Raw genomic sequence first — 24,102 nt, 5'->3', positions numbered from 1 at the left:
ACTATATAAACAACTATTTTCCCTTTTTGCGTGTTAGTGTGATATGTCCACATTGGTTGGAAGTCTGCAAAGAGGCTGAACCTGAAAGAATCGTTAAAGTAGGTTACAAGATGCCGTATTCCAGTACGTTTGAATTTAAAATGGGTTTCCCGCCCGTGGGTGTTTTTCTGACTGAAATGTCAGCGTGCGTTTATTTGTTGTCAGGTCCGCCAATCCGCGTGCTCTCCAGGCGTTCTTGCGTGGGCGGTGTGTGGTTGCAAAGATTTTGCATGATAGCATCTTCCTCTCTGGTGGTAGGCTACGTGCATGACGTGCCATACACTTCTTCCTCCTTCACGGGCATTAGTTAATGTATGGCAACAACCCCGTGGCATCGCTGATTAGTGTGTAGTCTATATTGACTCCTATATGCCATCCAATGTGTTTACTGCCAACGCAAGTAACCTAACTGTCAGTAGCCTACATCTGAGCAGCGCCTGAACAATACGTTAATTTATAAAGCGTGTGTCATTCACCTTGAATATGTATTTTTGAAGTTATGGATGCGTAACTTGCCAACAATATATTTATTTGATGATTCATATTAAGGAGCAATATATAGCGCGAATTATAGGTGTTGTCCTACAGAAAGAATAAACAAAATTCAGTATATGGGTGCCAAGCCATAGACTTCCGGGTTACAGTAGAGGGACAACAGCCTATTGGAATTTCAGACAGCCAGTTTATTGATGAAATAATTTCACCAGAGAGCGTGTATGCCGTTTTACTGGGATGACCCAATAAGCAAAACGACGGTGACTTCTATTCGGTCATATTTTGTAACATTGTTTCAAATGGGCGTGTACCCGAAAAGGGCCAACGTTGCAAAGCAAGGGAGTGGTCGTAACGATCCGAGGGGCGTGGTGAAGGCGACGTCACTCACTTCAAGAGAGTCAATAGCTTTCACTAAGCTGTGCTGAAGAATTGGCTGCTCTACCTAGCTAGATCGGTGTCACCGTCCTCTCGCTTCATTTCATGATAAAAATGGAGATCAATGGATGCAACATCCAGGTCCTGTTACAAGCTGCCGAATATCTGGAAAGAAGAGAAAGAGGTACTGTCAAACTTGCAACTGAAATACGCCTACATTAAATGTCAGTTCTTAGTAAACAAATAACAGCCAGCCACTCAGTGTGCAAGAAACTGGTCTGTGCTACATTGTTCAGATCATTTTCGATTCTATGTTTACCCTTTCTTGTCTTTAAATTGATTGATGCATTTGTAGATAGCAATAATTAGGATTATTAAATAGGCTACTTTTTTCTAGGGTGAAAATCGGGGCATGCGCATAGCTAGAGCGGTGTAATTTTAGTAGGCTGCCTGCTAGCATCGATGGCTATGTTTGACTGACTGACCTACATTTGAGCACAATGTACACAAAGGCGCCAAGTCGTCAGTGATTTGAAAGCGGGCAGTGGGCACTGAATGAATGAAAGTGTATGCATAAAATCCCAGCACTTTTTCGCAACTTTCTTTCCTGTGTTGTAGGTGGTTTTCATGGCTAAATATACTTATTTCATACGTTGTCGGGTCCTGTTTTCAAATGCGATGCTGGCGCCAAAAATCGAACTGTCATTGACAGTCTGCATCCACCCGAAATCAGTATTATGTGTTTAAAATGTCTTTCATTCTTAAATAGTTGGTCTAAACAGATAGCCAGCAAGATGGATGAGTATGTAAACCCGATACAGAGTGCAAATTCGTTTAAGAATGTTAGGTTTGCGGTGGTGTCGGTGTTCTGTCAGAAATGGGATGGGCTTCGATCCGTCTGTGTCCCGGTTGAGAGCGGGGACAAAGGCTTGACCCGTGCATTGTTTGTGATTTTTCTCCCAGAAGCGGAACATGGCTATGCATCTGTACCCCCTTTCTACAGTAAAGGGGCTTCCGATAAAAAGAGCAAACAAAAAAACAAGAAGAGTGATGCGGACAGCACAAGGTGAGATTATATAACTATTGTGACAGGGAGAAGGCATTGGTGGGTTTTTTTTAGCTAACGTTAACTTGCTAGATTAGCGTGCTGTTTGCTATTTGATGTTCCATATCCAACATATAGAGTCGAATGGTTTAACAGGCGAATTATTGGTTGAAAATGTATTCGTTATGAAGAACACGTCTTGTGTACGTGTCTCATAATTTAAGTAATTTGGAAGTTATAAAATGCTTCCTAAAATATTTATGAAGAAAACGAATTAAAAATGTGACGGTTTTACCATACTACTCTGTTGTGAATTGAGATATTTGTTAATATAGTGTTGGCATAATCATCACAGCGCACCTTCTTGAGGAAGTGACACTTTAACAACCAATTTTGCCAAATCAGCACAACTGTATTTTGAGCGCTCGGAGATTTTCTCAGTTGAATGATTGCTTTTGTAAGGGAATCTGTTCTGGTTACAAAATCATGTGACATGGCTACTTTCCGAGTGTATTTTTGTGGTGGTGTGTCTGTGTTTTTATTACATTCTTGTTTCTGTTTTTTCAGGTCTGTGCACAATGAACTGGAGAAGCACAGGTAAAGGCTTGCACCTTATATATTTTATTTTGTTGCACATGGTATTCACATGACCACCTATTTTAATTTAACCAGGGTACCAAAAGTAAATCTGAATTTTAATCTAAAGTCCGATCTCTTTGCATTTTGCTTATACCCCTATAATTAAACGTACCATATTGTTGAGCATGGTATACGGAGACCTGCTACGCAACAGTTTGCATTTTATTCAACAAGATATACAAAATGGGTATGATTTCTCATTAACATGGGCGTCAGGGATGCTGTGGTCCAGCAGTGTATTGGCACTTCAGTACCTCGGTATTACTCTGGTACATGTACAGTAGTGTGCAAAAACTTTGGCACTGCTTTTACAATTAATATCTAAGTGAACAGAAGCAAACCTGACCTCTAAATGGTACAATGTTAAACATGACACATTTCTATGTCTTTAAACTTTAAAGCAAGATTTTTATTTAAATTCTTTCCAGTTTCTAAATAATAATAAAAAAAAGAAAAGAGAAAGGACCAGTGCAAAAGTTTGGAAACCCTATCGGTCAGTACTTTGTAACTCCTCCTCGGGCAACTATAACAGCTTCTAAAAACTTCCTCTAGCCGGCTAAGAGTCTTTTAATTCTCGCTTTTTCTTTTTCCCATTCTTCCTGGCAGAACACCCCAAGCTCAGAAATATTATTTGGCCTACTTGCATGTAAGGCATGTTTGAATAATATTCAAATCTAGGGACTGTGGTGGCCAGTCCAAAACCTTCATCTGTCTTTCCTGGAGGTACTTAATGGTTGATTTTGAGGTATGCTTTGGATCATTGTCTTGCTGGAATACTCAACTTCTCTTCAACTTCAATGTCTGGACTGACCTTTGAACATTAGCCTCTCTTTTGCAGTGATCTGTGGGTTCTTCTCACCAGGTCTCGGGCCATCCTATCTGAAATCTTTCTTGGTCTTCCAGACCTTGCCTTGACTAACTGTTCCATTTAGCTTCCATTTTCTAATAATAGTAATAATAATAAGTAACTAATAATAATAACAGTGGAGGTAGTTTGAAACATAGAAAGTTTTGTTGCTTTCTCCTTCTTGGTGGAAATGAACCATCTTGATTCTGACAATTTGCAGAAAGGTCTTATGTTTAACTCCATTTAGTACCATTTAGAGTTCAGGTTTGCTTTCAGTCACATACAGATTCACTGTAACAGACATTTCAACCAAGGGTACCCATATTCCCCCCCCTCCACGGTTTGCATACATGTGCACACATGGGTGCAGCGTTTTAGTGCTGTACAACCGTGATACGTGCCAGATATGTGCATGTGCTAAGTTTGTCCATGCGGGCGCAGTGTCTCATGTTGCAGTGCAGTGACATTACTTTGGCTCATGTATGCGCATACGTGTGTGCAGGCGGGCACAGTGTTTCAGTGCAGTGACATTACTTTGGCTCATGTATGCGCATATGTGTGTCCATGCAGACGCAGTGTCTCAGTGTTGCAGTGCAGTGACATTACTTTGGCTCATGTATGCGCCTACATGTGTGCAGGCGGGCGCAGCTGAGGCAGTGTCTGGAGCAGCTGAAGCAGCAAGTGCCTCTCTCCTCGGACTCGGTCAGGAACACCACGCTCAACCTGCTGAGACGAGCTCGTCTGCACATCAAGGTGAGCTTTCATATCACAGCACATGTTTGTGTGTGTGTGTGTGTGTATATCACAGTGCGTGTTTGTGTGTGAGTATGACAGCATGCGCGTGTGTGTGTATCACAGTTTGCATGTTTGTGTGTGTGTGTGTGTGTGTGTGTGTGCGTGTATATCACAGTTTGCATGTTTGTGTGTGTGTGCGTGTATATCACAGTTTGCATGTTTGTGTGTGTGTGTGTGTGTGTGCGTGTATATCAACAGTTTGCATGTTTGTGTGTGTGTGTGTGTGTGTGTGCGTGTATATCACAGTTTGCATGTTTGTGTGTGTGTGTGCGTGTATATCACAGTTTGCATGTTTGTGTGTGTGTGTGTGCGTGTATATCACAGTTTGCATGTTTGTGTGTGTGCGTGTATATCACAGTTTGCATGTGTGTGTGTGTGTGCGCGTGTATATCACAGTTTGCATGTTTGTGTGTGTGTGTGTGTATCACAGTTTGCATGTTTGTGTGTGTGTGTGTGTGTGTACCACAGTGTGCATGTTTGTGTGTGTGCGTGTGTATCACAGTTTGCATGTTTGTGTGTGTGTGTGTGTGTGTGTGCGTGTATATCACAGTTTGCATGTTTGTGTGTGTGTGTGCGTGTATATCACAGTTTGCATGTTTGTTTGTGTGTGTGTGTGCGCGTGTATATCAGGGTTTGCATGTTTGTGTGTGTGTGTGTGTGTGTGTGTGTGTACCACAGTGTGCATGTATACCACTGGGTGTATATCACAGTTTGCATGTTTGTGTGTGTGTGTGTGTGTGTGTGTGTGTGTGTGTGCGTGTATATCACAGTTTGCATGTTTGTGTGTGTGTGTGCGTGTATATCACAGTTTGCATGTTTGTGTGTGTGTGTGTGTGTGCGTGTATATCAACAGTTTGCATGTTTGTGTGTGCGTGTATATCACAGTTTGCATGTTTGTGTGTGTGTGTGCGTGTATATCACAGTTTGCATGTTTGTGTGTGTGTGTGTGCGTGTATATCACAGTTTGCATGTTTGTGTGTGTGCGTGTATATCACAGTTTGCATGTGTGTGTGTGTGTGTGTGTGTGCGCGTGTATATCACAGTTTGCATGTTTGTGTGTGTGTGTGTGTGTGTGTGTGTATCACTGTTTGTGTGTGTGTGTGTGTGTGTGTACCACAGTGTGCATGTTTGTGTGTGTGTGTGTGTGCGTGTGTATCACAGTTTGCATGTTTGTGTGTGTGTGTGTGTGTGTGCGTGTATATCACAGTTTGCATGTTTGTGTGTGTGTGTGCGTGTATATCACAGTTTGCATGTTTGTTTGTGTGTGTGTGTGCGCGTGTATATCAGGGTTTGCATGTTTGTGTGTGTGTGTGTGTGTGTGTACCACAGTGTGCATGTATACCACTGTGCCTGTATATCACAGTTTGCATGTTTGTGTGGCAGAAACTGCAGGAGCAGGACGAGCGGGCAGAGCGGCTGAAGGACAGGCTGCGCTGGGAGCAGAGGGGGTTGCGCGTGAGGCTGGAACAGCTGCAGGGCTCAGAGAGGACCCGGAACGACAGCCTGGGATCAGCCGTGTCGTCAGAAAGATCCGACTCTGACCGAGGTACACACACCCGCAAGCACCTGCAGATACCGTTTACTTCAACATGCGATCTGTACACACACACACACACAAATCATCTCTCAGAAATACAGATTTTTACACTGTTCTTTAAAATTTACAATTTAATAATAATAGTAACTTCATTTATATGGTGATTTTCATAACATGCCACTCAAAGCACTTTCCAAAAAAGAAAAAAATATGGGAAAGAAGAAAAAGAGGATAATGTATAATTTAATTTAGATGCAATTGGTCAAATTGCTTTCCAGATGAACATATGTATCACATGGCAAGCAAACACTACAAGAGTGCTTAGATCTCTCTTCTCTTATTTTGGAAAGTGATTATGCGATTAAAATGAAAAGTTATCTGTCTAAATGCAATGAAGGAAAAGCAACTGTGGGGGGGCAGAAGTGTTCATTATTTGAAAATACAAATACTCTGGCTGGGTGGAACAGTAATCAGTGGAGATGCAGAGACTCCTCTCACTGATTGTGTAGATTGTTCCAGGTTTGTCAATGTCATTTAGAATTTGTTCTCAAGGTGTATTTAAATGGAGGAATGGCTGCACTGTGTAGTGCTTCATACTCCTGTAAAGCAGAGATATCCAGCAGGGTCCGGTACAAGATCATTATTGTTTATTATGTGTTTGATGTCTGTTATTTTTATAATATTAAGATTGACAGAATTTCAGCTGTAGGATTACATTACATGATGTGTTATTAAGCAGACTCTTATCAAAATCAACAAACAAAAAAAGTGCTTAAAAGGTAATTAGAACAAACTACAGAACAGGTTGGATAAGATACAATTCACAAAGAAACAGTTGTACAGCCATGAACATTATTTCCAGTACACATGGCAAATAGGCTAAAATCAGTAAGGAATTAAGACGAACTACAATACCAAGATGAATACAAATGCAAATACACTATAAATAGAGATACAATTGCACCTGCAACTAGATTAGACTACAAATTGCAATATGGATTCAGCTGGATGGTGTGGCTCATGTGGGCCTTGTCTTGTCTCCGCAGAGGACATGGAGGTGGACGTGGAGAGCACGGTGTTTGTGTGTCTGGAGTCCGACGGTCTGGGGGCCACACAGACGGAGGGGGACCACAGCTACTCCACCCCCGGCCATGCCTGGCTATGACATCAGAGCGCCTGCCTCGTCGAGCACTTCGACTGAAAACATTCCCAAAAAAGAAAAAGGAAAAAAAAAGACAAAAATGAAAGAAAAAAGAACGAAAAAAATGAAACTATTGAGTGGCGTGGCGGTGGATGAGAGAAGACAAATAAAAACAAAGAAAGTTGCGGCTGGGGTCTTCCTGAAGTACCCCCCGTGTACGGCAGAGCGGCTACAACGCGCGTGCCCGTGTGTTACGCAGCGCAACAGCGATTTAAGAACCAACCCTGGCCCGCGTTTTCGGTTGAGTCCAGTAACCCGACAGGCCTGGGACGATCGATGCCTCGGGGCACCCTGCGAAACAAGATGGGGGAATTCCCCAGTTTCACACCCACTCAGGGAGGGGCCAGGCCAACAGTTTCACGAAAGTGCCAGAAGATCGCCTTAGTCAGTGTACAATCTGACCACCTGACGGCATGCATCCCACAGCTCCTGGGTTGTAGGAAACAGGGTCTTGGTGGCTGCACACATAGCTCTAAACAGGTTTTTCTTTGTCTTTACTGAGCCAGAGGACATCCTTCCACAGAACAGCAATGTGTGCAAAACCGTTTGGCTTGTAGAGGGTAAGTGCCTCTATCTCACTGTGAAACAGGAAGTTTAGAGAGATTCTGGTTTTCACTGGCACTTATAGACTACAAGACTGTAATAATACTAATACTTATTATCATTATTATTATCTGAGGGAATACACAAGGCTAGCAAACTGCCAGGTTATATTGTGAGTTGATTAACTGGTTGGTACAAGCAGTGTGGTTGGAGGGGGAGCTCGCTTCACAAGCTGTTCACAAGCTTTTCTTTTTCAAAAGAAGAGATTGAGGTGGCGCAGAAGAGACAATAACTAGATTTTAAAGAAATTAATTAATAAACAAATAAAAACCCATGAGTTGAGAGCTGATGTCTGCACGCAGCGCTGTACCAATGCAATGCTTACTGATCCAAATACCACAAGGCTCAGCTCAGGTGATAAGAACAGACTCTCTATTGCGACTGTTTCTTGATGGGTTACTGAAACCAAAATCACAGGAAGTATTCATCTCCTCGGTCTGAATTGTTTTGTCTGCTCGTATAATACCTGAGAGAGGGAGGACGTCAAAATGTGGAAGCTTTCAAACTGGGCTTCCAGAGCATGGCATTTGGTTTAGGGTTAGGTTAGGTTAGGACTATTGTAGCCATGCACTTCCACATTCCGGTTAACCGCCAAAATAAAAGACTGCAGTTGTGGGTAGGAGAGTCTGCCTCTCTGCCTAGTGGCAATATGTATTTTAATATCCATCTCTACAGGGATCCGTTGAGCCTTGCTATGGTCCAATTTGAGCTGGACCACAAGTTCTGCTCCATTTTTTGGATCACACCCTTTGTTTCCACGGCGACCTTCAGTTGTCCTTTGCACTTCTACCTGTGTTTCATAAAGCTATCCAGCATATTACCTGGATTAATATCATATCTGTCTTATTTAAGCTGATTTTTATGTTTCTGTTTGTGTTCATTTTGCCATTTAATATCTTCTTTGATCTTTTTTTTCTTCTTTTTTTTTTTCTTCTTTTGCACAACATATCGATGCACTTGTACCGACTTGGTTTTGTGTCACTTTCAGCTATGCTATTGCTATACTGTATAAGCAATGTTTTCTTCTGTCTTTTGTAAGATGCATGAATGGGTTGAAAAGCATAGCCTATCGATTTGCCAAGTAAGCTAGAGTGGTCGTCAGTAGGCAAGAAATTTGTTACTAGGAAGGTCTGATGGAATATTTTGAGCTAACCTGTAAAGTCCATTCTGACCTCCAGAGACTGCAAAATAGGAGCAATTTCAACGGAACTGCAGTGGTGCTATCCTCAGGGTTAAATATCTCCTGTAAGTGTTGCTTTTTCTTCATGAATGCATTGAGCATTCTTTGACTGCTGAGCTCCTGTTGTTTGCCTACTGAAAAAAAAAACAACAGCCTACTTCAAATTTTGTGGTGAAATCCAAGGACAAAGCACTTAGTAAAGTGCCATAATGTTGGTACAAGAAACCATTAACATTAATGTGATATAGAAATGTCTGAAAGCATTCATTATGAATACGTATGCATTACTACTCTACCCTGTTATGTGAGACTCGCTTTTTTGTGTCCCTTGTGTAAATCTCTACGTCCAACGTTATTCATGTATGTATGCGCTTATATTTCCAGATTAATACACATCACTGCTTGTAAGAATTGACTTAACCCCTTAACAGACAGATGTGACCTGCACGTTACATCTCCCTTAACAGACGGATGCGATCTGCACGTTACATCTCCCTTGACAGATGGATGCGACGCCAGCGTTGTATTTGATCATATGACCGTTTTTCAAGACACGTGACCATTGAAATGCATTGTGATTCCCGGGCCTTTCTATGGGTTTTCTATAGGGCAATGCAAAACTATTAACATGAGTATTGTTTGCGCATAGCATTTTTTTTTTTTTTTTGCACCAATCATTGGTTGTGTTACTAGTTTTGTGTGTGCTGAAAGGTTTTGAACGTGCTAATATTCTTTACAAATCAGGCCCTAAGTGTAATCCCTGTTTAAGTGAAAGGAAATGTCTTGTTTGGCTTTAACTGTAAAATAAGTATGTTGTTTCAGCATATGATAAAGGTATATCGTTAACGCAATGGTAGAAGTTAAGGTTGGCCTTCTATTTGATCGGAAAGGCAAACCGAATACAGGGCATCTACATAGAAATTTTAAGGTGACATCTTGGGCACAAAATGAATTTGGTAAAGTTAGGCTGTTGGAAGATGTCGCCAAATGTATTGTAAATCTGTCCCTAGACCTCTAGCACTCACCCCCACCCCCCAACTCTGATTCATTTGGGCTATAGCAGGGATAATTAAATTGGGAACAGTTATGTTATTGTGTCACTATTCGTAACTGGTCACCATCAGTGATTGGTAGATACTATTTACTGTTAATATCCACTGGAAGTCAGAGATTGTAAAATTTTAAGACGCCTAGGGTGTCCAACAATTCCTTAAGCTCCATGTGCCAAGTTGGTGCTGTTATTTTGGTTACCAACACACTCCACATTCTTCTCAGTTTGGTATTAGTGACATTGTGGCTGTCCCTTCTTTCATTTAATGATAGTTGGAGTACCGGTTTTCTACCAGGAAGGTGACACAGGGAATGTTCGCCATGGTATACACTGACCTCTGATTTGCATCTCACTGCTTGGTGAAAATATGCAACAAAAGTGCATTTTTGAAACCTTTATGTTACCGTTTGTAGATTATGAAAGATGTATCTCTTAAGCAATACTTCTCTACGGACACCACTGTTATAAGGACAGTGCCTTCTTGTTTGGGGTCTAAAAACACCCTCTGCTTATGATCCAAGATGGTGATCATGTTGCAACAACTCAAAAACAATACTTGTATAATTTGTGTGTAACTTGTAAGTTTCCCCCAGTAATCTGATGTAGCAATCTTTTATACTAGTATGCATTTGTATAATAAATATTTTATATATTTAACTTTGATTGTCTTCATTGATTTTACAGTTGCTTACGGCAGGATGTAGAAAGAAAATGTCACAGAACAGTACACACCCTCTAGAGACGAAAGTATACCTCAGACTGTGCTGGGTGGCTCCTTTCCTCACGCAGGGGTGCTCAATCTTACCCAGAAATGGCCAATGTGGGCTTTTCTTCCAACCAAGCGGTTACACACATTCAACTAATCAAGGTTCTTAGCAATTTGAATGGTTGATTTAGTACAATTAGGTGTGTAACGGCTTGGTTGGAACAAAAGCTTGCACCCACAGTCCAGCCCTTGTGGGTAAGATTGAGTATCCCTGGTCTAATGTATGGACAAACCCTGCAGTCTTATATAAAAACTGGACCCGTGCCAGTGCCAACTGGTGGCCCATTAGCCGCACAGGGCAACATACAATTGGTGCTTGCATCTCCCAGGGAGTTCTTCAGCCAGCCAGGATGACGACATCTCATTGCGCATCACCAGCAACCCCCACTGTCCAATTGATCTCACACACTCGCAGTTCATTTGTTCAATTGCACATGAACAGTCTTCCTCAGACTCATGTCTGTGGGAGCTTCACTTGTTGACTACGGTGTGAAATTAAGCAGTAGTACCATTGCAAGCTTAGTATGTAGTACGAGAGCCTAGACAAACATACTCTCCTCCAAATCATGTCACTTCACTGGAAGTTGGGAGGAGCATTGCAGCATGGGAGTGACTGGACTTTCTGACAAGAAAAAATATTCTCCAAATATGAATTTTCACAAACATCACATGAACATGCACACCATCCACTTTTTTATACCATAAATCTAAGGGAATTAATCCAATAGCAGCATACTGATAGGATTTAACCCTTTATGGTGCAAGATCACAAATTTGCAATTACAATGTTATCAACTGAACATGCTAATGCTGATATAACAATTACTACTACAACTCCTGGGAATTGACAGCAATTGAGTTCTAGAACTGACTTGAAAAGACATTGCAAAGAAACCTACTCTTCAAAGTGTTAAGCAGAATTAGCAAACCAGGAACAAGACACTATTTTGATAGAAAACTGGTTTATTGTTAAACTGATTGGTAACGTGTACAAATTTTTTACACTTTAACTTTACAACTTCCAAATCCTTTTCCTTTTTTTAATCTTTCCATATTCATGAAGCAGTTACAAATACAGTAAATAATTGTAAATTTTGACCACTTTCTGTAATAAAACATTGAGGCATCCCCATGGACTGCGATCCAGTGATCAAAGTCCATCAACGTTTCTAAAGAGTACAGCTGCGTTCGACACACCCTTACGATGGTTCAAGGTCCACACATCAGGTCTTACAGGCTATGAGTGCAAATAAAGTGGACCAAAGGTCACACTAATAACTTCAATTTGAAGCAATGAATTTACAATTTTGTAACAGGAAAAGAAACAAGGAGAAGGTTTGTGAAATTATCTAGTCAAGCATTTGAAGTGCGGGGTTCAAGTAATTAAGTACGGATGCAAGCATACGGCAAACAAATAAAAGCAGTATTTACAATTTAACTCTTAAACATATGGTTTAGATAAATCAAGTACTGTTGTTGGGCCATTGAGTGCTAGCTGGCTATGTGCTGCAGAGAGGTACCGGCATACTAAGGAAATTATTCCGTGAGATTCAGCTGCAGCACGTTCTGTGCGTGAAGGAATGGTATGGGGCGAGGTGGTGAGATTCCAGGCACCGGAGGGGAGAGTGGGGGGGGAGCCGGAGTTTGGAGACAGGGGGGTTGCTCCCAGGGCTGGAGCCTGCAGGGCGGGGTGGGGGGTAGGAGCTGCAACGTGGATGTTGGGTCTGAGCTTTGTGACCACCGCCTCTCGCCCCTCCAAGCCTCACACGAACTGCTTCTTCTGAGCCTGGGAGGCCAGGCCTTTGGCCTTCTCCGTGGCCGCCAGTGCGGTTTCCCGAGCTTTCTCCTTCGCCTCCTTAGCCGTCTCCGCCAGGGTCCTGGAGGGGGTCTCCCCTGGAATACGTGATTAAACAACATGTACATCCGGTTATACGAGCGTATGAAGACTCAACACTTAACACCCAGTTAAGGGACGCTGCCTGACACAGAAGAACTATGGAAAGTTTAATGTGAGAGCAGCATACACAGATTAACTGAATGTTTTTTGCACTCAGTTGCACAGATTACTCCAGTGATAAAATACCATTATCTTACCTTGCATTTTGGCCAGGACGTATTCAAAGCCTTTCATTGTCTTTGTAACGCTGCTCTTAAACCTTGCTAGGCCAAACTCCTGCAGGATAAAACAAACTGAATGTATAACTGCCATCATAACAGTGCGGGCTTACAGCCCTTGCTACACGATTGTTGCTTTCACAGTAAATCGATAGGGGTATTAATCAAGACAGCTTCACTAAAAATCGATCATTTTCACCCCAAAATGGAATTAAAAGTTTTTATAATACAGATGTTAAGCTAGGCTTAAAGTCATAATTCTTCAGCCTTAAAGATAATAACATTAGTTGTGTATTGAACAACAGCATGCAACGCACTGCACATTTGCACTTTGCCCTGGTAAAGGGTTATGTCGAAGGCACATGAATAAAATGGCTAATAAACTGCAGCAGTATTGGGTTTGGCTGGGAGTCAGGCAGCGTGGGTTAGAAGGGGAGGTCTACAGAGAAACAGCTGACCTGGAAGGCTCTGGAGAGGCCATACAGACTGGAAGAGATCCAGGCCTCCCTCTTTATCTGTGTCCAGCTGCCGTTCTCCGGATTCACCCTGTATACACACCGCTCCTCCACAGACTGGGGGGGACAGAGAGAGACCAAAGCCATTTACACACAATGTACCTGCACCAGTCTAGTACCAACTCCAAAGAGAGACATTAACACACCCTGCAGAAACACAGATAGGGGCTAAAAGACATCAAAGGCACTTCCTAAACTATTTATAAACACCACTCTTACACAGGATCGGGGCGTAAATATCCCAAATGCCAGGTCTGCGCCCTGAGAAAACGTTACATACAGGCCTCCTGTTTCCCAGCTCAGATCTATAAATGGCACTGGGAGATTCCAGAGGAAGTGCATCACTGCAGTGTAACTCTCCATGGTTACAGTGTTGGCATATGCAACAGCAAATTAGAAGTGCCGTTTCAGTTCCTGTAGGTAAGGCAATACACTGTAAATGGGATGTGTGTCTTTGTGCAGTTCCCTTTCTGAGAGTGGTGCAGGGTCAGTAGATACACTGGTTGGGTTGGCCCCTACACAAACTGAAACTAAGTCATTACCATTATGCACAACACTGACTCAGAAAACACCTCTAATCCCATTGTCAAATGTCTGTTCCTCCTCTTAATCAATGAACACACTTTCATGGTCATTAAGCACAACAAATTTGAGTGAAAAAACAAAATAAAATTCAGTCCTTGATATTAACATTACACACACTTCATACAAGCTTGCCACCATTACCACTGGCAAAAGCATTTTTGCCTTGAATTTTTAAGGAAATTTACTTTTCAACCCAAGAAATGTTCATTGCCTTATAACTTGGAACATGTAAACTTATCAACTATTTTTAGAAAATGTTCTATTCATGTAGGCATAACAGTAAGCGATCATAGAACAGCAATATACCCCTTGGGAATCTGAGGATCATGGGATAGGAAAAGCCCCTATTGGATTCATGAGTGTTGGTGGAAAGTCAGACCATGAGGCGGGCGTGGCTGATGTTCCAGGTCATAGTGGTCATGGTCTTTGCTTGGGGGTCCACAATGGAGTCTTCCATGACGTAGGCACAGCGGGACATCTGTACTGGTAGGTATCGCTCTGCCCACCGGGGGGCCCGACTCGTTTTGGTCAACAGACGTCTGGAAATGAGTCGGTTGTCCGTGGTCACCTCCCGAAACACAATGTCCTCCGTCAGGACATGGTTACTGAAACATATGAGGTCATCAGTCAGAAGATGGTTACTGAAACGCACAAGGTAATCAGTCAGAATATGGTTACTGAAACGCATGAGGTCATCAGTCAGAACATGGTTACTGAAACGCATGAGGTCATCAGTCAGAACATGGTTACTGAAACGCATGAGGTCATCAGTCAGAACATGGTTACTGAGACGCATGAGGTCATCAGTCAGAACATGGTTACTGAAACACATGAGGTCATCAGTCAGAACATGGTTACTGAAATGCATGAGGTCATCAGTCAGAACATGGTTACTGAAACACATGAGGTCATCAGTCAGAACATGGTTACTGAAACGCATGAGGTCATCAGTCAGGACATGGTTACTGAAATGCATGAGGTCATCAGTCAGAATGGGAGGGAATATTTTATGTCTTTGGTCTGAAAGTAAAAATTAAAATTGTTGAGCTCAGTTGGAAAAGGCCATAGAGCCATAACCAAAAAAGACAGGCATACATTGCATAAAGAGATGGACAACAAATATATACATTTAATGAATAAACAAACTCATAGTACAAAAATAAAAAGTGCACATGAGGAAAGGACAAATAGATAAATTATTTCTGACCAAACCTGGCACTCTGAAATGGCTCACACACTGCTTGGAGTAGGGAAGCTCAACACTGGTCCAGCTGGTTTTTCTTGTTACCTCGGCAATTCGCATTTCCTCTCTAGAATTCTCAAGTCTAAACTGGTCACAGATTTTTCTCACTCATGATCAGAGCTGAAAACACCACTGAGTCTTTAACTTTTTAGGATGGGGTAGCTAAGGGGTATTTACCTGTATGGGTTGGGGTACCTCTGCCAGAATGCAATGAAGACTTGGTCCCAAGAGCTCTTCAGAAACCCAATGCAGCTGAAGTACTTCACCATTGTTCCCGCAATTCCGACATAAGCAGTCTCCTTTGGAAAGGAAACACCTGGTTTAGCAGGGGCAAGAGCGATGCTTGCAAGACGGCCATACATAACCTTGTTTGTCAATTATGTATTTACAGCACGTTTATCCATGAGTCAAATTGGTATGATAAATGAAATGCTTACCACATGAGTAACAACACGCATTACATTACTAAACAGGCAGCAATACACTGCAGCAGCATTACACTGAAAAGTGCTCATACATTGACCGCATATTGCCTCATACAAGAATGCACAGGCACCATAAAATATTTGATTAATCCAACATTATATCTTTTCAGAGCACCAAGCAATAGAAGGCTATAATTTAGCATATTTAGACTCAGTTTTAGCAAGGAGATTTCGAAATGTGAGAAAAAATCATTTTGCCAACTTAACGAATTCTATTTTATCCTTCAAGATAATACTCCTCTCGGTTTTCCCCGTTTCCAAGGCAATCTTTTGCAAGAGCCATGGTGCTCAATTCAATCTAACGGTAACTGATATTTTTTATTAAGATAAATCATTTTTTGCAAAGTTGGAGGAGAACATCAATTAAATAAATCCGATCGGCTATCGGGTGAGGCCATGAACTTCTCTCTCAAACCTCCAGTAATATGCTGACAGAGCAATGCTAACTCTTATCTAGCTCAAACTAACCAGTTCATTCAAGGGCATTTGTGTGGTACACAATCGAATCAGGTCCTAAAGTCGTTAGGCTAGATAGCGAACGCAACAGTTAGCTAGGTAACGGTACTCATGTATCTAACATGACTTTACTTTCCAAGTAATGACTGTCACCATGTGACGTCAAATTAGCTTAAAATGAAAGGTACAAAGTTATGTATGAACCAAGTATGTTGTGAACATTGGGAAATCCCGATCATTATATCCAAATATGGCCGCTGTTGAACGTGACCATGAAATGTTAATGTTCCTCTAGCGCTAAAGTTAAAAATAGTTTAGCTAACGTTAGCTAGCTAGCTACAAAGGTTAGTTTCAGAGATGAGTGGTGTTAGCCATGGAGCTAATGTTAGCAATATCCTGCTACCTTCCACATAGCTTTGTTTTCAGAATATTTTTATTTGTTGACGGCAGATAGCAAAAATTACAGGGAATGATCATTTAACTTAGCGTCAGTCCATTGAATATAGCAAGCTACTAGACAGAAAAGGAGATCTAGCTAACGTTAGAGCTCGTTCTTGCTTCTAGAGGCCCATACACGAGTCCCTTGGCTAGCGAGCTACACCACGTTAGGTGGCTATAACTCGGGGTTAAGCTTGACACTGACAGCGACGAATAAATCGCAGATTTGAAACGTAGCTAATGTTGTGGTTCCAAGCTATCTGCGATCACATTACCGTGCTAAGGAGACGAGGAAACACATTTAGAAACATGACAAATTATCAAAACTGTGTAACGGTACAGTCTTTTGCCGATAGCTGGCGAGCCCGTAGACAGGATTTATCTTTGACTTTGCAATACTAGCTACACGGGAAGATAACCGTCACACACAGCAAGTTAATTCATTCACCAAAGATTGCATAATCTGACCTAGTTAATCAAAACACGTAAATACACTAACTTTATTTAAAATGAAAAACATTCATAATTACTTGCATTATCCAATCGCTTACCCTGCCAGCTCCAACATTGAGTTTAGTGAGTTCGGTGCATTTTCTTCTTAGCTAGCAGCAGCTAACATTAGTCAGCTTGCCGTATGACTGACTTGCTCCATGCGAAACGTGCTAGTGGAAGGGTCACCACAATGGTCACCACCACCAGCTACAGACGTACCCGGATCTACCATAGATATGAACACGAGCATAGGTACTACAGCGTGACCTTTACTCTACTTCCCTTTTGATACTAAAATATCTGTGATCAAAGATGCTGCTTGTATTTTCCTTCTGATAAAAAAGCAAAAACAAGTTCCACTGTACGGGAGACTTCTATTCCTTACAAGACTATGGATAGAAAAGGTGTTTTCTTTTTTTTAAATAGGAAATTTCTGCAAAATGACAAAATAATATTCAATCATGTTTAGCAGACATTATCCATCTAAATAACGATTATTCATAATAAAACATAAACATGAATCACCATTTCTAATGAATGATGTCATAAAGGGATGGTCTCTGTGCACGCTTATAGAAGACATGTTTGTAATGCTGTGTGTAATGCACTGCAGCGTACACATACACTCAGTTTATTACGTATTTATTATACTTATTTTTTAGACTTATTGGTTGTCTGCTGCTGTAGCCTAACCACTTCAAGGTTCTACATTGCTGTGTGTTCAGATATGCTCTTCTGCATACCTGTTGTAACGCGGAGTTATATGAGTTACTGTCTTCCTGTCAGCTTGAACCAGTCTGAGAATTGCACAGTCAAAGTCACTTAGATCAAATTTCTTCCTCATTCTGATGTTTGGTCTGAACAAAAGCTGTTAACTCTTAACAATGTCTACATGATTTATTTTATTATTATTATTATTATTATTATTATTATTATTATTATTATTATTATTATTATTATTATTATTTATTTATTTATTTATTTATTTATTTATTTATTTATTTATTTGCATTGAGTAATTAGATTGAGTAATTACCTAATCGAAGTGGTCACTGAGATCTTTGACCCATAAAAATGATTCCTGCAGTGAAGCATGTAACCCTTTTATTGGCCCCTAGGTGGCACTATTTGACTGCAGGAAATAGACGGGCTGTTTTCTCCTGTTCCCTACAGAGGGGTGAACTGGGGAAATACTGAGGAAACCCACCACCATTTTCCCCATCTGTTTCGTTGCCAATGCTATCATCCGGTGTGAAATATACGAATGGCGCATGATTTGTAATCGGAACGGGCTGTAAATGGCCACTGCAGTCAAATCCCTGGATAAGATAAGAGAATGCTAGTTGGAATTTGGTTAAACCTGCCAGATTGCAACATTAAACTAACCTCAGCAATTGAAAGCCATAAGTGGAAAATTCAGACATATTATCTGGATCATTTATATGCACTACATATGCCTACATGTGAACAAAATGGATGCTGTACTTCTCTGACTTCTCAAATAAAATCTTATCTGGTGTATTTTACAGTGCCCTTCTTTGTAATGTGCAAGGGCAAAATGATAAAAATCTGCTTTGGTTATTGTAATACCTAATAGCATTCATCACATGGTGGTGGACTGTAGAAATTGGGCCTAGCTTGATTTACAGTACTGGCAGAAATTATGGAAATTGCATTTAACCTATAAACAGGTTTAGACAATTATTGCAATATTTTACAATGATTTCTTTTTTGTATAATACATGTAATGCGTAATTAACGTAATATCAACATTAAAAAAATTAAGAAATAATTAGCATTTGTCTTCAGCAAGTCATACCTTCCTATATGTATTAGTTCATACGTACATAATCCAGCAGTCAAAATCAGCTTGAACCTGTATTTCGTTGCCCAGTATTTTTCTTCATAAAATGATAGTATTCATGCAAAGAAACCATTTGTTGTATATTTTATTTCAAAACAAGATAACTATTCCACATATATTTGAAAATGGCTCTGAGAAGCAGGAACAAAAGAAAGGGCGTGGATAAAAGTTTTAAGAGGGCTAAATGTATTCTTTAAGCATAGTGTTTCCATAATTTGTCAGTACTGCATTTGTTTTGACAACTCTGCATGGCCATGTTGGAACAGTAGTGTTCAGAGTTAAGTAATTGTCAACATTTGTGCATTTTGGAGTTCTAAGAGAGGAAACATTTAGTGTCATGCAAATAGCTGATGTTGAAGATCTTGAGATAAGAATTTGTTTTAAAAAAGCAACAGTAGTCAAAACAAGGGGAACAAGTTTTTATACAGAACTGCACAACAGATTTCAGTTTTCACAGATTTCTGATATTTCTATGTATCAACAGTTTTTTAAATTATATTAAAAACAATAAAATAACAAACACAATTGGTCCACTAGGCCACTTGAAAGACCACCCATATTGAGGTGAGAAAATAAAAAATGTATAACACTGTCCAACAAGCATAAAATATCTTTATATCACCTATAAAAACATGTAGATAACTTAAAAAGGTCAAGTTGAATGTAAAATATATTAACACATAATCTCCCTGATTTCTCAAAAAGAGATAAGCAGACTTACATCCAGTTGGACTTCCAAAATACATTAAATTATGGTACTTATGGTACTCATGGAAATTATGAGCACACTCATGTTATAACATACACAAACTGTACATGTTATGACATGTTCAAGGCCTATGCATAATTAGTACTGGAGTATGCTCAATGTCCATTCTTAAGTAAGCATGCATATACATGTAAATGATCAAGGCTTTACTTGGTAATTCGGTGGGAACAGGTAAGTTGATGAAGGTTATGAGGATGTCCTGTTCTTATAGAAAAAATGCATGTATTCATACATGTACACACACGCTCACAAACCAGGTAATGAGAATTAACTGGTTCATCAGCTACTTCAATATTGGTCAGTGCTGACCTGTATTGAGTAACACCAGTAGTAGGGCAATACCCTGGAAAGCCTCATGGCCCCAGTAACCTACCTGTGCCTCACACCATTAGCTCCAGAGTGAGCTACATCCATATTTTGAGAAGCATATTGACACAGTAAGTAACAGCGTGATCCTTTCGGAAGCAATTATCCAATTTTCCACTCCACCTTCTTCAGCTGGATGTGGGTGGATTGTCATTTTTACCTCTAAATTCTTATATAATATTCCACAGTCAAAGGCTGGATAGCTTGACAGATACAATGATTTTGAAGCAGCTGAACTTTAAATGCAGCAGAGGTAAAGTAATTACTTATTATAATAACATTTATCAAGCTATTGAAGCTGAAGGGGGAGAATTCCATTTCATGAAAAATAATAAAATATTCTGGTTGGTTCTGAAGTTTGGCTTCATCTGAGCGAACATAACATAATTGTGTTCTTGTGAAAGAACACTGCCATACTGTATCATAGAAACCTTTGTAGCAAGTGAGACAGCTTCCACCTTCAACGTGATGTGTATTTCAGTCAGTTAGAGTGAGAGAGATAGGGTGCCTACAAATATGGACGTTCCAGTTATTTAAAGAAATTCTGATATTGGTTGAATTTTCATTCCATTATTCATACAGTATATAATAAATATACAAGGAAAGTCAAAAGGAATATTTGGATGCTTTTTTGGACCTCAAGAAAATTTCAAGATTGTTTAAGCTCCACTGTGGAAATCAGTTTTCTAATGAGTTCTGAATTACTTTTTCATGTACTGTGTGAATACTGTGTTTTTATTGTGACATTGTGCAATAGGGCTTGGATGGTGTCTATCTTGAATATATGAATGTTATTCACCAAAGCCGCAAAAACTTTAGTGATAATTGTTCTTGTCTGACTTCTGTGTTCTTATTCCCAGCTGTTTTTTTTCTTTTTTTCCTGAAAACAAAGAAACCCTGGCAAAAAGACTCATCCATTCTGAGACAGGTTAGCAGACAGAGACGACAAGCTCAAATAGCTGTTCAACATTTGGAATCATTGCCAGACTTCTCAAATGTGACTTAACCCAAAAGGTCAGCCTCCAACTCATTAATTTCAACTGCTTCCAAAATCCAGGATGGCAGAGAGAAGACAGTGTAGGCAGACATTCTATCATCCAGCAAACTTCACTTCCTCTGCAATTTAACAAACAGGCTCACCAGCCAACAGAATAAAAACACACAAAAAACACTCAAATGTTAACACTGCAGAGTTATTTCAAACTGTGAACAACATAAAACGGAAAAAAGCTGAAGTCAGGCCTTTTTTTCATTGACACGCAGTGGTCTGTGTTACTGTGTTACTAATAGACCCCAATAGACCCCAAAACAAGGCCTGGATAATTCAGCATAGAATTATTATACAACGACCCACAGAATGTGGTATGAAATTGTGATGGCTGGAGCTTTAAGAGGAGAATTTCTCATTATCTTTACTCTAGGGAGACACGGTTGAATAATTCCAGTCATAATACAATGGGATTATTCAGCCATAATGTCAGGGATGAATACCAGTCATAATACAGTGGAATAATTCAGTCATAATTATGTATGATAATTCCAGTTGGTCATCCCCTGGACTCCCGGATGAGCTCTTCTTTAGTAAATGGTGTTCCAGTATGCAGGACGGTCACCAAAGGGCCAAAGAACATCACGTCTCATTTTTCACACATAACTGTGCCAGACTTAAAGTGAAATCAAGTGTTAAGTGCCTGATTTCAGCTCCTGGAGAAACCAGGTTGCTGCTGGACATAATGATAGCGGGCCAGTAGGGGGCAGTCATTCCTCTGTGGAAAGCAGAAAAGCCTGGATACACACAGCTGCAAGAGATGCTCGTCTTTTGGAGGAGGCTTTGAACCGAGGCCCTGGTGCACTGTGGTCATCAGAGAGCTCACATCTCTTATCTAAAGTAGGTGTGTTAACTATGTCAGATTCTCAATCTGCCCATGTATTCATCACTCAGCTGATCTGCTGTGCAAATCCAACCCGCTCCCTGTTTTCCAGAAAGCTGGAAACTTTGCTGCAAATCGGAAAGGAGCTGGTGACCAAGCGGTTGAATAAAAACGTAATCATGAATCAACTTTGACACATCCAACAGTAGCGTAGAAGAGTCAGCGGTTAAACGTCGCCCACTCCAGAATGCGGCCCTCTTTATGCCCCCCTGTGGACAGACAGATAGACAGACGCAGTTCAGACGGCGGTCCGGGGGTGTCCAGTGGTCGGGCCGTTGAGGGCGAGGGCGCGGTGCGAGCGGGTGCGGAAGGACCCCTCGGGGTGGATGGTCTCGGGCTTGTGCTTGCAGCGGAAGAACATGAGGAAGCCGTTCCTGTAGTTCTTGTTCATCCAGCCGTAGAGCAGCGGGTTGGCGAAGGTGGAGCACATGGCCACGATGTGGAACAGTGTGTACAGGAGCTTGTACTCCTTCAGCTTCACCAACAGGTCCAGGTCGCTGGCCAGCTGGAAGGCGTAGAAGGGCAGCCAGCACACGACGAACACCACCACCACCAGGGCCAGCATCTTGGTGGTCTTCCGTCGACGGTGGAGGCTGTCGCTGCGGCTGCAGGGGCTGACGTGGTTCTTGAGCTTGACCCAGATGCGGACGTAGGCGTAGCTGATGACCCCCAGCGGGAGCACGTACTGCAGCAGTAGCATGGACAGGCTGTAGATGACGCCGTCGCTGGCATGGGGCCACTTCTCGGAGCAGACGGCGATGTGGAGGTCGATGGCGGGGATCTCCACGTAGCGGTACTCGCGGAAGATAGCCAGGGGCCCGGCCAGAACCGCGCCCGCCGCCCAGGTGACGCTGATGATGGCGAAGCAGGCCCTCTGCGACAGCCTCCGGCCCAGGTGGAAGACGATGCAGCGGTGGCGCTCCAGGGCGATGACGGTCAGCGTCAGGATGGACACGTGCACGCTCAGGGCCTGGGCGAAGGGCACCAGGTGGCAGAGCACGGCTCCGAACTTCCACTCGTCCAGCAGGGTGTACACTAGCGTGAAGGGCAGGCACAGGCTGTCCACCATCAGGTCCGCCAGTGCCAGGTTGGCGATGAAGTAGTTGGTGACGGTGCGCATGTTGCGATAGCACACGATCATGTAGATGACCAGTGAGTTTCCAACCAGCCCCAGGAGGATGATCAACGAGTAGGCGATAATCAGCGGCACCTGCACACCCAGCTGCTTGGTGAAGTCGCTGACGAAGCTGGGCCTGTGCATGTCCGTGATGTCATCCTTACCCAGGCTCCCCTGGGGCCAGCCAGACATTTCCCTCCTGATGGGCGTGGCTTCCTCTGAGCAGTTGGAGGTGTCTGAAGGGCCCATCGTCACGGAGACGGGTGCAAGGTCAGGCCAAGGCCCTGAATAATAAATCAAATAAACAAAGCAAATGCATAAATTGCTGCACTTGCATTATCTCATTGACAATAGTATATTCCTAAGCTGTCAAGTATTTCATAGAAATAAAAAAACATTAGGGATCCCCATAAGTGCACAGCAAACTATTCAGTATTAAATCTCATAAGAGTACATGTTATCCCACTGTGTCCCTTTAGGACACATAAACCCTGAAGGCAGACTAGGCTGAAATTCCTTTCCTTGCCTTGCTCCTGTGTTTGTACACAAAGAACATATATGTCTCATTCTCAACCGTTGCAGATGACCTTGTGCCACGGTAGGCATGAGCTGAGAAACCACGGTCTAATATCATTTGTATAACATTAGCTTTAGTAGTTGCTTTCCACACCCAGAAAAGGGCCAAGGAGTTTTTAGAATAACAAATACGAGTAGAAAAGCATGGTATTAGGCAGAAGTCAACACAGACACAGGTTGCCATAGTGTCATGACTGAGCATGTTTGTTTTTTAATATTTTCAAGGTGAGAATCCTGCATAGTATGCTTTTAAGAGTTGAATTAACTCAATAAAAGTAATTTACAATGGCATTTTTCATATACATTGAAATTTGGTGCTTCTAAGTTTTTCACACAGGAAAAAACTTTCACACAGGACATTCCCTCCTAGCTATTATTTCATATATAAAACGTTTGCAAAAGATGGGATCTCAATATGAAATCAGTCAAATGACAATTCTAAATGAAGTTCACAAATAAAATTCATGCAAGGGATAAAAGGGGAGAAAGATATTATTTCCACTGAATTATTGTTTCATCCACCCACTCGTCTGGTTCAATATTTCATCAAAACAATGTCTGCACATTTTTTTCAATA

At 41.5% G+C, this 24,102-nt stretch overlaps 3 protein-coding genes across 4 annotated transcripts; 1 reads left to right on the top strand and 2 right to left on the bottom strand.

The window, feature by feature from the left end:
* The first annotated feature begins 931 nt into the window (after positions 1-931).
* Positions 932-10,464, top strand: mxd3 (MAX dimerization protein 3). Its single transcript, XM_061235031.1, has 6 exons — positions 932-1,093; positions 1,873-1,975; positions 2,522-2,551; positions 4,079-4,193; positions 5,619-5,781; positions 6,819-10,464. Exons 1-6 carry the CDS (start codon positions 1,015-1,017, stop codon positions 6,935-6,937), a joined length of 609 nt encoding a protein of 202 aa, XP_061091015.1. The 5' UTR covers positions 932-1,014; the 3' UTR covers positions 6,938-10,464.
* A 1,054-nt stretch (positions 10,465-11,518) lies between these two features.
* prelid1a (PRELI domain containing 1a) lies at positions 11,519-17,119 on the bottom strand. 2 transcript variants are annotated; one of them, XM_061235030.1, is made up of 6 exons: positions 16,962-17,119; positions 15,209-15,330; positions 14,168-14,393; positions 13,147-13,260; positions 12,668-12,746; positions 11,519-12,466 (listed from the first exon to the last, which is right to left on the bottom strand). In XM_061235030.1, the coding sequence occupies exons 2-6, from the start codon at positions 15,298-15,300 to the stop codon at positions 12,336-12,338; spliced, it is 642 nt and encodes a 213-aa protein (XP_061091014.1). In that variant the 5' UTR covers positions 15,301-15,330; positions 16,962-17,119; the 3' UTR covers positions 11,519-12,335. The 2 variants fall into 2 exon arrangements, with proteins under 2 accessions (XP_061091014.1, XP_061091013.1); XM_061235029.1 differs by having other exon boundaries at positions 16,941-17,115.
* Positions 17,120-22,070: 4,951 nt separating this feature from the next.
* On the bottom strand, positions 22,071-23,198 carry npy7r (neuropeptide Y receptor Y7). Its single transcript, XM_061233983.1, has one exon. The coding sequence runs from the start codon at positions 23,196-23,198 to the stop codon at positions 22,071-22,073; it is 1,128 nt and encodes a 375-aa protein (XP_061089967.1).
* Between the last annotated feature and the right edge of the window lie 904 nt (positions 23,199-24,102).

The sequence above is a fragment of the Conger conger genome, chromosome 3, assembly GCF_963514075.1.
Source record: "Conger conger chromosome 3, fConCon1.1, whole genome shotgun sequence".
In the NCBI taxonomy this organism is placed as follows: domain Eukaryota; kingdom Metazoa; phylum Chordata; class Actinopteri; order Anguilliformes; family Congridae; genus Conger; species Conger conger.
This window is presented reverse-complemented; position numbering and strand designations above follow the sequence as displayed.

What these genes read in the sequence shown, in the direction of transcription:
- mxd3 (XM_061235031.1), top strand. Translation starts at nt 1,015, where the DNA reads ATGATAAAAATGGAGATCAATGGATGCAACATCCAGGTCCTGTTACAA. An exon ending in TCTGGAAAGAAGAGAAAGAG is followed by an intron (nt 1,094 to 1,872) that starts GTACTGTCAAAC and finishes TTTTTCTCCCAG; the next exon opens with AAGCGGAACATGGCTATGCA. An exon ending in AATGAACTGGAGAAGCACAG is followed by an intron (nt 2,552 to 4,078) that starts GTAAAGGCTTGC and finishes ACATGTGTGCAG; the next exon opens with GCGGGCGCAGCTGAGGCAGT.
- prelid1a (XM_061235029.1), bottom strand. An exon ending in AGGTACCCCAACCCATACAG is followed by an intron (nt 14,394 to 15,208) that starts GTAAATACCCCT and finishes CATATGTTTCAG; the next exon opens with TAACCATGTCCTGACGGAGG. An exon ending in TCAGCCACGCCCGCCTCATG is followed by an intron (nt 13,261 to 14,167) that starts GTCTGACTTTCC and finishes TGTCCCCCCCAG; the next exon opens with TCTGTGGAGGAGCGGTGTGT.
- npy7r (XM_061233983.1), bottom strand. Translation starts at nt 23,198, where the DNA reads ATGGGCCCTTCAGACACCTCCAACTGCTCAGAGGAAGCCACGCCCATC.